Source organism: Neoarius graeffei, chromosome 2, assembly GCF_027579695.1.
Source record: "Neoarius graeffei isolate fNeoGra1 chromosome 2, fNeoGra1.pri, whole genome shotgun sequence".
NCBI lineage: Eukaryota > Metazoa > Chordata > Actinopteri > Siluriformes > Ariidae > Neoarius > Neoarius graeffei.
In genome coordinates, this window is record NC_083570.1 from 18,082,915 (window position 1) to 18,097,665 (window position 14,751).

General features: G+C 47.0%; 1 protein-coding gene across 1 annotated transcript in view; it reads right to left on the reverse strand.

Moving 5' to 3' along the window:
* The window catches only part of mdn1 (midasin AAA ATPase 1), a 149,334-nt gene that overhangs the window by 43,337 nt on the left and 91,246 nt on the right, over positions 1–14,751 (reverse strand). The window contains exons 54-69 of the mRNA XM_060913949.1: positions 14,596–14,716; positions 14,283–14,499; positions 13,941–14,184; positions 13,673–13,799; positions 13,425–13,595; positions 13,131–13,345; positions 12,617–13,004; positions 12,392–12,504; positions 10,278–10,941; positions 9,983–10,144; positions 9,503–9,788; positions 9,162–9,400; positions 8,966–9,061; positions 4,781–4,875; positions 4,557–4,681; positions 4,245–4,406 (exon numbers count right to left, since the gene is read on the reverse strand). Coding sequence (XP_060769932.1) covers positions 4,245–4,406; positions 4,557–4,681; positions 4,781–4,875; positions 8,966–9,061; positions 9,162–9,400; positions 9,503–9,788; positions 9,983–10,144; positions 10,278–10,941; positions 12,392–12,504; positions 12,617–13,004; positions 13,131–13,345; positions 13,425–13,595; positions 13,673–13,799; positions 13,941–14,184; positions 14,283–14,499; positions 14,596–14,716 — 3,425 coding nt within the window. The remainder of the gene's footprint in view (positions 1–4,244; positions 4,407–4,556; positions 4,682–4,780; positions 4,876–8,965; positions 9,062–9,161; positions 9,401–9,502; positions 9,789–9,982; positions 10,145–10,277; positions 10,942–12,391; positions 12,505–12,616; positions 13,005–13,130; positions 13,346–13,424; positions 13,596–13,672; positions 13,800–13,940; positions 14,185–14,282; positions 14,500–14,595; positions 14,717–14,751) is intronic.

The window sequence follows — 14,751 nt, forward strand, 5'->3', positions numbered from 1 at the left end:
AATTCCCCGCCGACTTCGTTGATCAGGGGAGAGTAACTCATCCGCGGCCCCGACATGCAGTGTGCGCGCACTCGGCGGAGGCAGTAGTGTGTCGGAGGGAGCAGAAGCAGAGATGACACTTATTTTGTCTCCGGTAAACCAGTCTTCTCTCGTTCAATTACGTGCTGGCATCAAAAGACGCCGGTGGTTGTAAATGAAGCCAAACTGAGTCGTTGGAGTGGATTTTCATACACAAATGGAGAAATGTTCGCTGAGTGTGTAATTGTGTCGCCCCACTGCAGACCGTTGTCGTTGTTAATTCATAGCATGCTCAGCTGCGTGAATGTGTCATGCACCGAAAATAAGAGATTTACAAGCCAGGAACGCCTCATGATGCAATACGCGAGAAAAGAAAGAAGATTTACTGCCATTTTACTTTGTATTTGAGTAAAGTGAATAAATAAATGGTCTGTGGAAAATACATTTAATCCTGGGAACTGCGTGCACAGGAGTTTATTTTGTGTTTACTCCCCCAGCTGGCTACTTATTTGTCATGGCTGGCTAGTATGAGCCTTAGTGGAAAGCCCTGGGAATGCGGAAATGTCAAGTTTAGATTTACGAACCCGAAAAAAATGTCGAAAAACCGGCGTTAAAAAAAAAAAAATTTCAATCGCACAAACGGCACTCACCCAGCCGGTGGACCGGAAACAAAACATTTTTTAATAATGGCCTAAAGGATAACAAATCGCCACAGATTCCTTTTAAACGGCAACTGAAGTCCTTTTTAAACTTGCTTTATTTCTTAATTAACGTGTTTTATATATCGTGACTTGTATTGGCAACTAATTGCGATTAAACATTATACTTATCGGCCTATTCGTTTTTTCGCCGTGTTGAACTGAGTTCGTTTGGTCCACGCTGGGCGCCGCTTATCCGCGCGATCTTCGAGACTTGCGCGAGACTTCGAAACGTCAAGTGTCAGCGCCGCCATTTTGAAAACGAGTTGAAATGACGATTACCGCCTACTTTTTTCCCCAAACTTTCCTGATTGCTATCAAAACAAACAACTTCTGGCTCGATTACGGCAGCATTCCAAAAAGCGCGTGCACCTTTTGACAACCCATGTGTCCAGAATCGCTCCCTACTCACTATATAGTGAGGACGCCGTTTTGTAGTGCTGTCCGCGCTGAAAGAAATCAAATTAAAAATCTCAAATTTGATTGAATAAAACGCAGCGGCAAAGAAAGAAAGAAAAGGATTCAGCCTTGATTTAAAAGAACTGAAAGCTGCAGGATTGATTAACGTTGGAAATACGCTCAGTATAATATGGATTTATCACAAAAACACACGCGTGTTTATTATTTTGAAAACCCACCAGCCGACTGACCTGGCACGTTTTAATTGTGCGACAGTAATGACGTAAATACCAGCGCGGCGGAGCTCGCTCTATAGGTCCTCTATATAGTAATTCCCTACATAGGGAGTAGTGAACGAGTGAGCGATTTGGGACACGGGGTTGGCCGCTTTGATTTACGCTGTACGTTTTACTTCCGTCCTACGATGTCTGGCACAGGTCTCAACGAATCTCGGTAACGGCCGTTGCTTTGACATATGGACCGATGGCGCATTTCAAACACTCATAACTTGCTATGGACCCTTTTCACGTGACGTCACGACAAACGCGGCCGCCATTTTGGACGTGTACTACCAGTAGTTTACCACAGCCAGCATTGAGGAACGGCAGCAAAGAAAGTTTTTACTTTCAGCAAGACTTCCATCATGCCACTATATTGTTGTGCACCTGGATGTAGTAACCATCAACAAACAAGGCAAGGGTTATCATTTTATCGGATCCCGACGGAGAAGATGGATAGCGGCCATTAACAGATTGGCAGCCCTCGGCATACCAGCGCTTGTGTAGTGACCACTTTGTTGGAGGTAAGACGAATAAAATTAGCCAGAAAAGGCATTACATTGCTGTTAACATTCTGTGGCGGCGAGTGTGTAACCAAATAGGCTAAAATAACCCATTGTAACCTCTTTGTTCTTCTGTAGTAGCTATTGTTGACTAGCTAATGTCAACAACATAGTGGCTAGTATGTTACTGTAGCAATGTTTACGTTCAGTCATTTGGATGACTGTTAAAACCTTTCAGTCTCAAGTTTTTCCTTTACTGTATTTACTAGTTTACTGTAATTATGATCCGGCAGCTATTTACACCGGATCCAGTGTAAATAGCTGCCGGAGCCAACGTCCGAGGTTCCGGAGCGCGCTCCGGCTTGCTCTCCCTCAAATTAAGCAGCGCGCGCCGGCTTGCTCCCGGAGTGCTCCAGCCGAGGTTCCGGAGCACACTCCAGCCGAGGTTGCCCTCAAATTAAGCAGCGCGCTCCGGCTTGCTCTGGAGCAAGCCGGAGCGCGCTCCGTAACCTCGGCCAGAGCACTCCTGGAGCAAGCCGGAGCGCGCTCCGGAACCTCGGACGTTGGCGTGTATGTGTATGGCGATGGGTTTTTAACGACATAGGTATACAGATCACGTGGGCCGAAGTCAGGTAAAGATGAGGGATTCGTGTACTTCCATACGTCAGTGAACAATCCTGGTGGAAGCAGGTAAACGTCGTTCTCTAAGCCTGCTAACCTCAATTTTTGTAAATACCTCTCCTTCTGCTCGCCCTGTAAATGCCCTACGTCGCTGGATAGTGAAGGTGTTTTCTGCATCTCGCTCCTTTTTCTTTTATGTTTTTCGTTTTTCGCCTTCCTCGCATTCAAACTGATTCGAGCCGAAGTCCGCTACATGTCCAAAATGGCGGTCGCGTTTATGAAGGTCACGTGACTGAAAAGGGTCTATAGCAGTGACAAAACAGCGGTCAGATACGCATTCCTATATTTAATAAAATCAGATAAATAGAATTTTGATGATAACCTGACTGTATTCTCGTCTCTACAACTCGCCGAATTGGCATACAAACGCCACAACAAGGCAAAAGGTGGCACTGTTTCACACCCTTTCGGAGGGTGGCGCTCAAAAGCGCTGTGTGTTACACGTTTCTAATCAAATCCGATTTCTTCAAAACATGATTAACCTCCCTGAACTGTCTTTTTTTTAGCGTTTTCCACAGAAGGACAGACGTTTCTATTGACCGTGACTAGAACTTCTGCTGTGACCAAAAAGGCCCACTAGGGGGTCATGATCGTTCCCGACGTCTGGTATCGATTTCGGCCAGCGTCAACCAATAGAGTCTGACACGTCGTCGGCTTTCGACCAAAATCCAACGTGGCCGTGCCCGGCGGTTCAGGAAAAAAAAAAAAAAAAAAAAAGATCGCCGTGCCATGAACAGGGTTTTTTCTAGAAAACTCTAGTATGAGGGCGCTCACCATGGCGAGGGAACGAAGCGAGGGGGGGGATGGTGCCGGTTGTCCCCCCCCCCCACCGCCGTGCGAAGCCTTTGAAAAATTGAGGCTACAATGGGACATTCTGAGGCTATCTGAGAGGGAAATTGTCATTGAAAAAGAAAGAAGTAATCATCTTCTGCCCCGGACAGTCTTTGGCTTTCTTCCGTTTCGTGCCGCGGGACGACATCTTTAAATGCCCAAGTGTCAACAAAAACAACTCGCGAACTACTTCTGTCAAAAGCTCCCGCGCCGGTGGGTGAAAGGTCATTCAGTCTCGAGAAATCTCGCTCTATAAGTCAGCTGACCTTGTATGTAACCCATGTCAAATCTCACGAGAGCAGCCGCGACAAGTAAACAACATGGCGCCTCAGTCTGGAAAACGCCAATTCGGATTGTTTTTGCACCGTCTGGCGGTGTATCTACTATGATTGGAATATTTTTGGAGTAATTATAACATATTTGATGATCAGACACATTGTCACGCGGTGTTGCTGGGATGTTTTCATGGAGAAACGATCGTTTTGAGAAAGACTGCATGTTGTGCAGTAGCATATAAGTGCATGGCCTAAGTGTGACTTGGGGTTCAATCGGCATTTCGGTAAGGGGGCGCACGCCGAGAGTAAGAGGGCGCAGCACCCCTGTTCCCCGGTTTAGACGAAAGCTTGCATCAGTATCGTACAAATCTGAAAATCCCGGGGGAGGGGGGTTCCCCTATAAAACGTACTTTTTATATGTTGGGACGCGGCGATCGAAAATTTGCAATTTACTATGTATGCATTGCTAATGCAGAGCGTACAATGAGCGGTGAACTTCACCACAGCGCTTTAACCGTTTCTGCGGTACGATCAGGAACGAAGTGCCGTGTCCTCTCTCACCGTGTCCTTCTTGTTTGGGAGCCAACAGCACATGGCAGTGGAAGGCAAGCAGCATGGCCAGTCGCGTGTGAAATTCGCCCAGTGTGGCTCCCTCCAGAAAGCCCTGCAGCGTGGTTGAAACCGAAGACAGGGGCAACTCCTTCACATCTCCTTCCTTGACATCTAAGAGCCGAAAGAACAAAAAACGGGACACGTGTTGCAGCGTACGAGCCAAGAAATACCCCATTCCACGATTATTTATCAAATAATATCAGCAGGAACGGAGAGAGAGAATTGCGAACTGACGTCAAGGCCGAGTTCAGAGGGTTTTACCAGGTTTTTTGTCCGTCCTTTTGTCCTGTAGATATCGCTCTACCAGCTGGTAGATGGAGAACCAGTGCTTGTTGGAGTTCTCGGCGTGCCGCCTCAGAGCGTTATCCAGACTGCTCGACCAACAACTGCAAAACACACACCGCTTTAAGAACCAGCGACGCTGTCGAGAATTACAAGCGTTCTAAATTAATTCGAGTTCATCTCCTGGAACGTTTTCGACATACTTAAGCTCCAGTTTCCTCCACTGGATGATGAGCTGTGTGATGGGCTCCAACTCGCTCCTCAGAGACACGGAGCGACTGGCGTTATTCTCCCAGTCCTGAAAAAGAATGAGTGAAAGAAAAACACAATATAGAGACCACGTCATGGAAACAGCAGGTTAGCGTTGCTTAGAATCGAGAGCCGTATTGTTACGCCGTATCAGACGCTCGCTTGCTGTGCTGTGAAAACTGTCCATGCAGACGCTCATCCTGTCGTTGTTTAACTCTTGAATACAATCATTAAAAAAAAGCTTCTAATCTCTCGTCAAGATCTGTTCAGTACTTTGGGAGGAACGGCAGATTGAAGTCGGCACAATGGAGTAAAAACTCTGCTTGCGGGACGTCGGGAAAAACTGCCAGCGCTTTTCTTTTTGGGTCACGGGAAAGTGCTCAGTCTCCCTCTCTCTTCCCGACTGGATTACTCGTGAATAATCAAATCGGATAACTTTTACAGGGATGTTCTCTCGCTCTCACCGTTTCTGATAAAGTGTTATGCTTCACGGGAGACTCTGATGCCCCTTTTCCACCAAAGCAGTTCCAGGGCTGGTTCGGGGCCAGTGCTTAGTTTGGAACCGGGTTTTCTGTTTCCACTGACAAAGAACTGGCTCTGGGCCAGAAAAACCGGTTCCAGGCTAGCACCAACTCTCTGCTGGGCCAGAGGAAAGAACCGCTTACGTCAGCGGGGGGGGCGGCGGAGTTGTTAAGACCGTGAAAGATCGCCATTTTTAAGCGACGAGAAGCAGCAGCTGTACAAACGCGCAAGGTTTATGCAAACGTAGCGACGTAACTGACGTATACAACGACGTAACTGACGTATACAGCGGCATAATGACGTGGCTTCCCTTAGCACCGCGAGCTATGGAAAAGCAAACTGGTTCTCAGCTGGCTCGCAAGCTGAACGAGTTGTGAACCAGCACCAGCCCCGAACCAGCCCTGGAACTGATTTGGTGAAAAAGGGGTATGAAATGAGTTTTCAGAGCTTTACCTACTTATTTTTGCAAATCAAACCGATTCACGTAATAAATAACTCATTTTAGAGTATAACCAGAGTTATTCCGATGAAAAATATCGAGATCTTAGCGGTCGGAATGAGATTTTTAAAAACCCAAAGTCGGAAACGCGAGCGTCAGTTTCAGTTCTATTAATGTGAATTGTTTCTTGGATGTGGATCAGACAGTTTTTTCGAGGTTCGCCTCGAAAGCTGTGAATATTAATCGAAATAATCATTTATGTTCTTTCATATAAACCCTACTTTTGAGAAATACAAAGCCCTACAGAGCACAAAGATGGGATTAGAAATAAGATTTTATTACTTGTTTTATCGAGTGCACCGATTTAACATTTTTTACCCAGTTAATACGAATTTTTCAAACTCTCTATTCAGTATACAACCATCTACGCTTACGTGCAAAATAATAGCAGTGTGTTTAAAACAACGGCGAAAAAGCTCAATCCTCATGATAGCATTTATTTCCGTATGCACAAAGGCACTGGGAGCACTGCACATTCAATTCCAAATTAAAACGTGAACAAAATATCTATTTTAAACTGAAAATGAAGAAAAAAGAATAAATAGGCTGTTCAAAAAAAAAAAAAAAAAATAGCAGCGTCTGCATTTTCATGTACAAACTCGAATGTTTACAGTATAAACTGAAATTTGTTTACAGATTTAGCTTTGCTGTTAATTACTGAACTAATATTTAGCTGTATAACCTTTATTAATTAGTGTGCTTGCAAAAGCACACCATTGTTCTTCTTAAGTTTTATTTTTATTATTCCATTTCACCTGTTTTTTTGGATCCACTCCTCCTCCTAGGGCTTTCGAGATAGACACACTGTTCCAACGCTGAAACGTAGGGCCCGATCTGGAATGGTGTGCTTGTTTTCAGCTTTTGGATCGACACACCTGTTCTCTCGTTCTTGTCATTTTTTTCCCCATAGAGAATGAATAGGGCTCACGAATCGAATAGTCCTGCTCGGACACACTTCATCGCAGACGCACCAAACCTCATGTGATACCTCAGGCCAACTCCCCGGACACATATATGCATTCGGTTCTGACCCACACTCATTTTTTCCTTTCTTTTCATGCCCCACTTTTTCATCCATTCACTTGCATTCATTTTTGGCCCCATTGAAAATGAATGGCGTTTCGGGAAAAAAAGCTTTCACTCTCCATCAAATTTTTTAACTGAGTGACCAAACTTCAAGAGACTTCATATGATGCCTCAGGGCAAGTCCCCACACACATCCATCTTTTTTTTTATCCATCTTTTCTTGGTTTTCACACATCCTTTTTTCCCTCCATAGGCTTCCATTGATTTTTGGCCCCATTCAAATGAATGGAGTTTTGCTCAGTAACACTTCACCACATATCCACTGGTGTAGTGTGCTTGTATACAGCTTTTGGATCGATGCACCCGTTCTGCCGTCCTTGTCGTTTTTCTGTTGTTTTTTTTTCCCCATAGAAAATGAATAGGACTCACGAATCGAGTCGTCCTACTCAGACACGCTCCGTCAGAGATGCACCAAACTTCATGTGATACTTCAGACCAACTCCCCTGACACATTCATGCAATCGGGTCTGAACTGCACTCGTCTTTTCCTTTTTTTTCCTTCTGTTCTGCTACAGCTCAGCGAGTACACTTTGCATTTTCTTTGTGGAAATGCAGTCTGGTTTCTGATAACTGCTTTACATCTGTGTGGCATGGAGTCAGCCAACACTGGACACTTCCGAAGAGAGATTCCAGCCCGAGATGACTGGACTACATTCCACAGTTCTTCTGCATTCTTGGGTTTTGCATCAAAAACAGCATTTTTGACATCACTCCACAAATTCTCAATCGGATTGAGGTCTGGAGATTGGGCTGGCCATTTCATAACATCAATCTTGTTGGTCTGGAACCAGGATGTTGCCCGCTTGCTGGTGGGTTTGGGGTCGTTGTCCTGCTGAAACACCCATTTCAAGGGCATTTCTTCTTCAGCATAAGGCAACATGACCTCTTCCAGTATTTTGATCGATTCAAACTGGTCCATGGTGCCTGGTATGCGATAAATGGGCCCGACTCCAAAGTATGAGAAACATCCCCAAACCATTATGCTTGCACCTCCATGTTTTACAGTCTTCACGGTATACTGTGGCTTGAATTCAGTGTTGATGGGTCGTCTCACAAACTGCCCGTGGCCTTTAGACCCAATAAGAATAATCTTGCTCTCATCTGTCCATAGAATGTTGCGCCACTTCTCTTTAAGGCAAACTGTAACCTTTTAAACATGTCTTTTTTTCAGCAAAGGGTTTCTTGCAAATAGTTTGGCTTCACATAGGCGTCTTCGGATTGTTGCAGTACTCCCAGGTAACTCAAGATCTTCTTGGATTTCCCTGGAGCTGATCATTGGATGCTTCTTTGCCATTCTTGTTGTTCTATGATCTACGCAGATGGTGGTATTTCTTTTCCTACCATGTGTTTCGGGTTTTGTTTGCCATTTTAAAGCATTTGAGATCATTTTAGCTGAGCGGCCAATTATTTTCTGCACTTCTTTATACATGTTTTCCCCTCTCCAATCAACTTCTTGAACAAAGTTCTTTCTCCTTCGGTACAATGTCTGGAACGACCCATTTTACTCACGGAGCAAGGGCTGAAACCAGCAGGTACAACGTTTGCTGCCCTCCTCCTTTAAATAAGGGCCATAATTGACACCTGTTTCTTCACAGAATGAATGTCCTCACTAATTGAACTCCACACTGCTATTAATTTCAACACGCCGCTTTCATTGAACGAGTCAATTACACCCAATTAGCAGAGTGGACGTCATGACTGTTGATTCCGTTGGCTGCCCATTACTCGGCTACACCTATTTTTTCCCATGTTGTATTATCTTTTCTGCCAAAATCAGTAATTAAACACATTAGTGACGTTAGACTGCTATTATTTTGCACATAACTGGATGTGCTGCCAATTTCCATCTTGAAAAACAAACGTTATTAAGAAAAAAAAAAAACCACTTGATCTCATTGGTTAATGAGGCCCATTTTGGACCATGTGATCCTCATACTACGAGTTTTCTAAAATATGCCTACTAATAAACACATCGCGGAAATCTTTATATTATATGAATACGTCATCACGTCACAGCTAACTGCGTCCTCACCTGTGATTTGCTCAGCAAGATCTCCAACCCATTAAGGAACTTGGCCAGTGGGCTGGACAGACTGAATGCCAGTATCCTCTTGATGACTAAAATGATCTGAGAAATCACATAACATAATATAAATAAAGCGCACGTATGTATATTACGTAGACCAAAAAACAAAACAATATGTCCCCTGTTTATTTCCTCCCCTCACCTGCACCAGCGCCGGGTGGTCAGGCCAGTCGTCTAGACGTCGACGGACTGCGCGGGACAGCTGCTCGATGGCAGGAAGGCACAGCCGAGCCTGGCACATGTTCGGCTCTTGATAGAAGTCGTACGGCCCTTCGGTCTGGAGGATGAGGTTGGCCGGACCCCCGGAGCCCCGAACCGTGTTCTGCAGCAGAGAGCTGAGCAGCAGCTGAGATCCCGTCAGCTGAGGATCCATTTCACAGTCTGGTGAAGATAGAAACACCGGATACGTGACACTGAAAGAACAACCTGTATTCTATATACACACACACGTAGCTTAAGAATAAAACCAAACTCCTGGCATACCCATAAGATGATAGAAGCGAGTTATTAAAGGTGCAGTGATCTGATAAGACGAGATCAACGTGCTGAGGTGTTCTTTGCTCCGATTTCTTGGTGGATTGGACTGGTACCACAGTGACTGCGCGAACGCCAGGCACAGTTTCTGATGCACCTGAATGATGGTGTTCTGGCAGCTGGACACTTCGAAGACGCTGTTCTCGTTCGACGCCGTCTCTCCGTCACATTCTTCGTCGTCCTCGATAATGATTGGCTGCTCCAGACTGGGTTCTGTTGCGATGTCGGCGAAATCCTGAAAGAAGGTGGTAAGAAACTTTTTTTAAATGTGGTTTTATTTATCAGGGAAATAGTTCAGAAACTGTAACTAGAGGTCCTTGCTACAGAAAAGTAACTCGTCGCAGTGTCTCGACCTAAAAACCTCTAGTATGCGATGCGTGATGAGCTCAGGGTTGTGATGTACAGAGGAGTTGTACACGTGTTGCTCACTTTGTAGTATGTCGGGAAGGAGCGTCTGAAATCGCGCTCCTCCTGCTGCTCCTCGCTGAGGCCTCCTCCATGGGGTTTCGAGCGACTGCGATACAAACTGGCCTCCTGCTGCTCTTTCTCCCTCGCTCTCCTCTCCTGCTCATCCCACTCGTTCACCAATGCCTGAACGCACGCCGTGATGCAAGCATAAACACAACCCCCCCCCCAAAAAAAATGCATAGATAACAATTACATTCTAATATTGTAGTCATTAAACCTAAAAAAAAAAAAAAGTCCTTTTAGTTCACACTCTCACCTGACACACGTGTCTGAACAGATTCTGTGCCTCCGTCCCGAGCTCCCCTGCACTTATTGCATGGCTCTGCAGACACAACAGAGCGCTGAGCAGTAACATGACAGGCTCTGGGACCACGTGGGTCACCTCGGTGTCTGGAAGCAGCTTCTCCAGTCCTCTAAGAGTGTCCATGCACGTCCGAGAGCACAGGTATTGGGCGCGCTCGAGGTCAGAGATCAGCGGCGGTGCAGGAAAAGCCAGCAGCATGGAGACAAGGCGCAGGAGACCTGGAAGCGCAGTGAGCGTAGACGCCACTTGGGAGGCCAGCAGACGCATACCGTGCTGCAGCTGCAGAATAGCTGAGCGCAAGGGCACTACGACGTCCGGGTACAGCGGGTACTCGTCGGCTAGGCGCTGGGAGAAACGCTGCTGTGATGCCTGCCACACGGCCTCTTCCTTTAACAGGCCCTGGATGCCTGGCCGGGATTTGGGGCCGGAGCCTTGCAGGGCCTTGAGCAGGTGCGAAAGCAGGTCGCCCACCGCTGCTGGCTGCCCGATGCTGCACAAGTAGTGCTGGAGCTCCTGGTATAGGCGTCCATACTGGGGCTCGGCGGGCCGACACGCCTGTTTACGCCCGAGCTCGCAGATCCGTTCTTTAACCTGTTGCATGCGGATCCACAGGTACCTGCGCAAAAGAAATGATCGAATGTTACTAAACACTGAATGATTGTACAACGTTAGAATTTAGTGCACAAGTTTATTTTCTCTTCGGGTCTTCGGAAATCAACACAGGATTAAAAATGTACATAAGCTCACTTAGATTATTAATTCGGAGGTGCTGAAACTTCCAAAACGTCTCTTATCATGCCAAGGCCGAGGTCTCTTAACTTCCTGTTAGTGATCAGGACTGACTACAGCTGGTAGCTTCTCTGCTGTGCCTTCATAAAAAGGGTTTGTTTACAGCACTCGTTGGATTGACCGACACACAGTAAAATGGAAACGTCCAAGGAGCTCAGTGCAGATCTGAGAAAGAGGATCGCACGTATACAGTACACAACTCCAGAATGTCTCTTGGAGCCATTTCTAAACAACTGCAAATTTCAAGATCGGTTCAAACAATTGTATGCGAGTTATTGTGAGGTGTAGTCACTTTGCCGAGCCACTTTGCTTCAAGAAAACCCGAACTGTCACTTTCAGCTGAAAGGAAATTGGTTTGGATGGTCAGGAACAACCTGGGAACCACCATGGCACAGCCCTGCCATGAACTGGAAGCTGATGGATCACTGTCTATAGTTCAGATCACCATGGACTAAGAGGCTGCTAACCAAGAAATAACCCCCTGCTCCAAAATTTACACACCTTCAAGCTTAGCAAAAGTTTGAAGCTGGCCACATGGACAAAGAAAAAAAGCCTTCTGGAGGAAAGCTGTATGGTCAGAGGAGACAAAGATTGAGTTGTTTGACCACCACGTACAGAGGGACACTGTAGCAGCTGGTGGTGGTGGTAGGATCATCATGCTCTGGAGCTGTTTTGCTGCCAGTGGAACGTGGATGGAATAATGAAGGAGGAGGACGACCTCAGAATTCTTCAGCATGAACCATCAGAAACTTGAACACGACTTGGGAGTTACAACAGGACAATGAACCCAAACACGCATCAGAGCTGGTTGTGGAGGATAAAGCAGGCTAACATTAAGCTTCAAACAAGTCCTGACTTCAACCCTGTTGAAAATATACGGACCTCGCTGATAAGTCGAGTCCATGCCAAGAAAAAAAAAAATTTAAATTGAACTCTACCAATTCTACCATGAAGAGTCGTGAAATATCCAACCAAGAGACATTTTACCCAAATATTAGGTGTGCTGTATGTATAATTTTGACTGTGTTGATTTCAGAAAACCCAAAGACAATTAAAACTTGTGCACCAAATTCCAGTGTTAGGGGTTTTTTTTTAATTAAAGCTGTATGCTGTACAATCATTCTGCCACAGAAAAAGAACAGTTCAAAGAAATGACTGAAAGCCCAAATATTGCCATGAGATCCATATCCAAGATGACGTTCACGTCGCTGTATGCAAACTTCTGACCGCAACTGTAAGTGAAACAACATTTCTATCGCTTTAAAATGTCGTCCTACCTGATTCGCGGATGTTGGAAGACATCGGTGGTGCTGCTCTCTTCAAGCTGCACCCCCGTGAGCAGCTGAGAGGACAGACTCCGCCCACGCCATTCATCTTGAAGCAAGGCAAGCTGAGAAAGAAGACACTCCTGTTTAGACGAACTGAATAAATGACGCGGGTGTGTATTTTGGGAACGTTCGCCAACACCATCAGGAACTACCTTCTGCGGCAGCTCGGCTCACCTCATCTTGTGCGTATTTTAGTTTGTAAGCCCTCTTTACTGCCGGGTCGAATATCGTCTGCGGAACCCACACTTGGATCTGCAGCAGGCCCATGTTCACCCAGAACACTCCGGACCGGGCCAGCTGGACTGTGTCACACACACGGTTGTGGGAGAACTGGGTTAAGCAAGTCACCAAGGTTTCCAGGAAGCCTTCTGGGAGAAGGTTTTCGGGCAGGCCTTCTCGCAGGGCGACCTGAATGTCCTGCGCTGCTCCGACGGGGTCCTCGCCTTCGATGAGTGCATCGCAGGATTCCGCGTAGCTTTCCTGTAACCCTGGAGACAGCAGATCAGACAGAGCGTGCAACTGCCGGCACAACACCAGTCCCTGCAACCTGCGGTCTGTTAATCTACAGAGAAAGAAAGAAAGAAAGACATCCATTCACCATACAAAGCAAAGCAGAGGTAAGAGTCTCTTTCAAATGTCGTCAATTAGTAGCCGAGGAACGTGGAACTTGAAATGTGCACGTCTCTACCTGAAGTCAGAGAGTTCGAACATGGCCAGGTTGTCCCACAGGACGGCGCTGAGATCCTGGAGTTGCCCAACCCTCTCTCTCCACTCACCCAGCGTCACCCGTGATGACGTCAGGAAGGAGGAGCCTGATGGGTCCCAATGCCTGCCCGTTTCACTGCTGCTCAAAACTCCCAGAACGCACCGGGACCACACGGCTCGGCTCAGCATGCCTGGACCCTGTACGAAATAAAGTCGCATGACGCTTCTATAGTAAAAGCATCCAAGGGTTTTGAAAGCCTTCACGGCAGCCACGCACCGTATCGGAGGGGCCTAGGAGCGATCTCAAGCTCTTCTTTGGCTCTTCTTCGGGACTCAGAGGGCTCCATTTGAGCCAGCGATCAGGATCTGAGGTTACGCTGCCACTCCAGAGTGCTGCCAGCGTCTCAGAAAGCAGCTCACACCACACTAATGGCAGCTGGTCTACAGGCTGGAGAAAGCAATGATCATTGCAGCAGTGTAGTACATTAACAACGTTAATATGCCACGCTGTAAAATTATGCACACCCGCTTTGTACTGAGGAGGAACCACATTGGCTGGAGCAGACGGATATTCATGGGCGTGGACTGCATGCAGAAGCGCAGGTGGTTGGACAGGGATCTTCGAAGATCTTCCTCCTCGTTTTGACTCCCTCTGGGGAACAAACGGTGAGGAGGAACTTGGTCAGGAATTAGGCAAACTAGTGACCAGAGACGATGAAGCAAACCGCACCATGATTCGTGATGAACGTGGAACAGAAAACCCGAAAAGCGGCATTTAAACCTCGCGTCGTACCTGTGCGTGATAGACTGGTGTAGCAGATCTGCAGTCACTTTCATCTGGTTGAGGATGGCGAGTTCCTCCAGGACAGGCCACAGCTGAGCCCGGCGAGCCAGCCGCAGTAACAGCTCGCGGTCTGGTCCCGCGCCGTCTCCCATCTCTTCCTCATTCTCAGCTTCAGACAGGGAATCCAGCAGGCCGCAGGAGGCCATGTGTCCCCGCTGCTGATCCACACAGGTCCGTAAACTCTCCAGCACACCTGAAAAGCTCCACACGTTTAGAGAAACGGTGCGCAAACGCACGGAGGCCAATTTCAAAAACACAAAAGGTGAACAGCAAGGGCAAACGCAAATTTACCGGTACTCTGCGGATCGAGAAGGAGGTTAGCCTGCAGGACCAGACACCAGCCTTCAAGCAGGGCTTCCTTGCAGTCGGTTCTCATGGCAGCACCCCGGAGGCGGGCCACTTCCCGTTTCCACAGCGACGTTGTTCTGTCGTTCAGGCGCAAGTCCTTGATGTCAAGAGCCTTTCCGAAGAGGCGGAGATGGGCGGAGCATTCAGCTACGCTCTCCAGCTGCATTTAAAAAAGGGGGGGGGGGGGGGGGCGGGACAAATGTCACTTTGATACTCACGGTCATATTATTCATTCGAGTTACATCACTTGACGTACCTTAAATGGAAGAGGCTTTCCCAGGGTTTTCTGAATGTTCTTTAGTGCCAGCGCCACAGACACCGAGCTGGAAAGTGTGTTCTGGATCGCTGACGAGATGGTGTGCAGCTCTTGCTGCCCTCTGCCCCACACACACACACACACACACACACACAA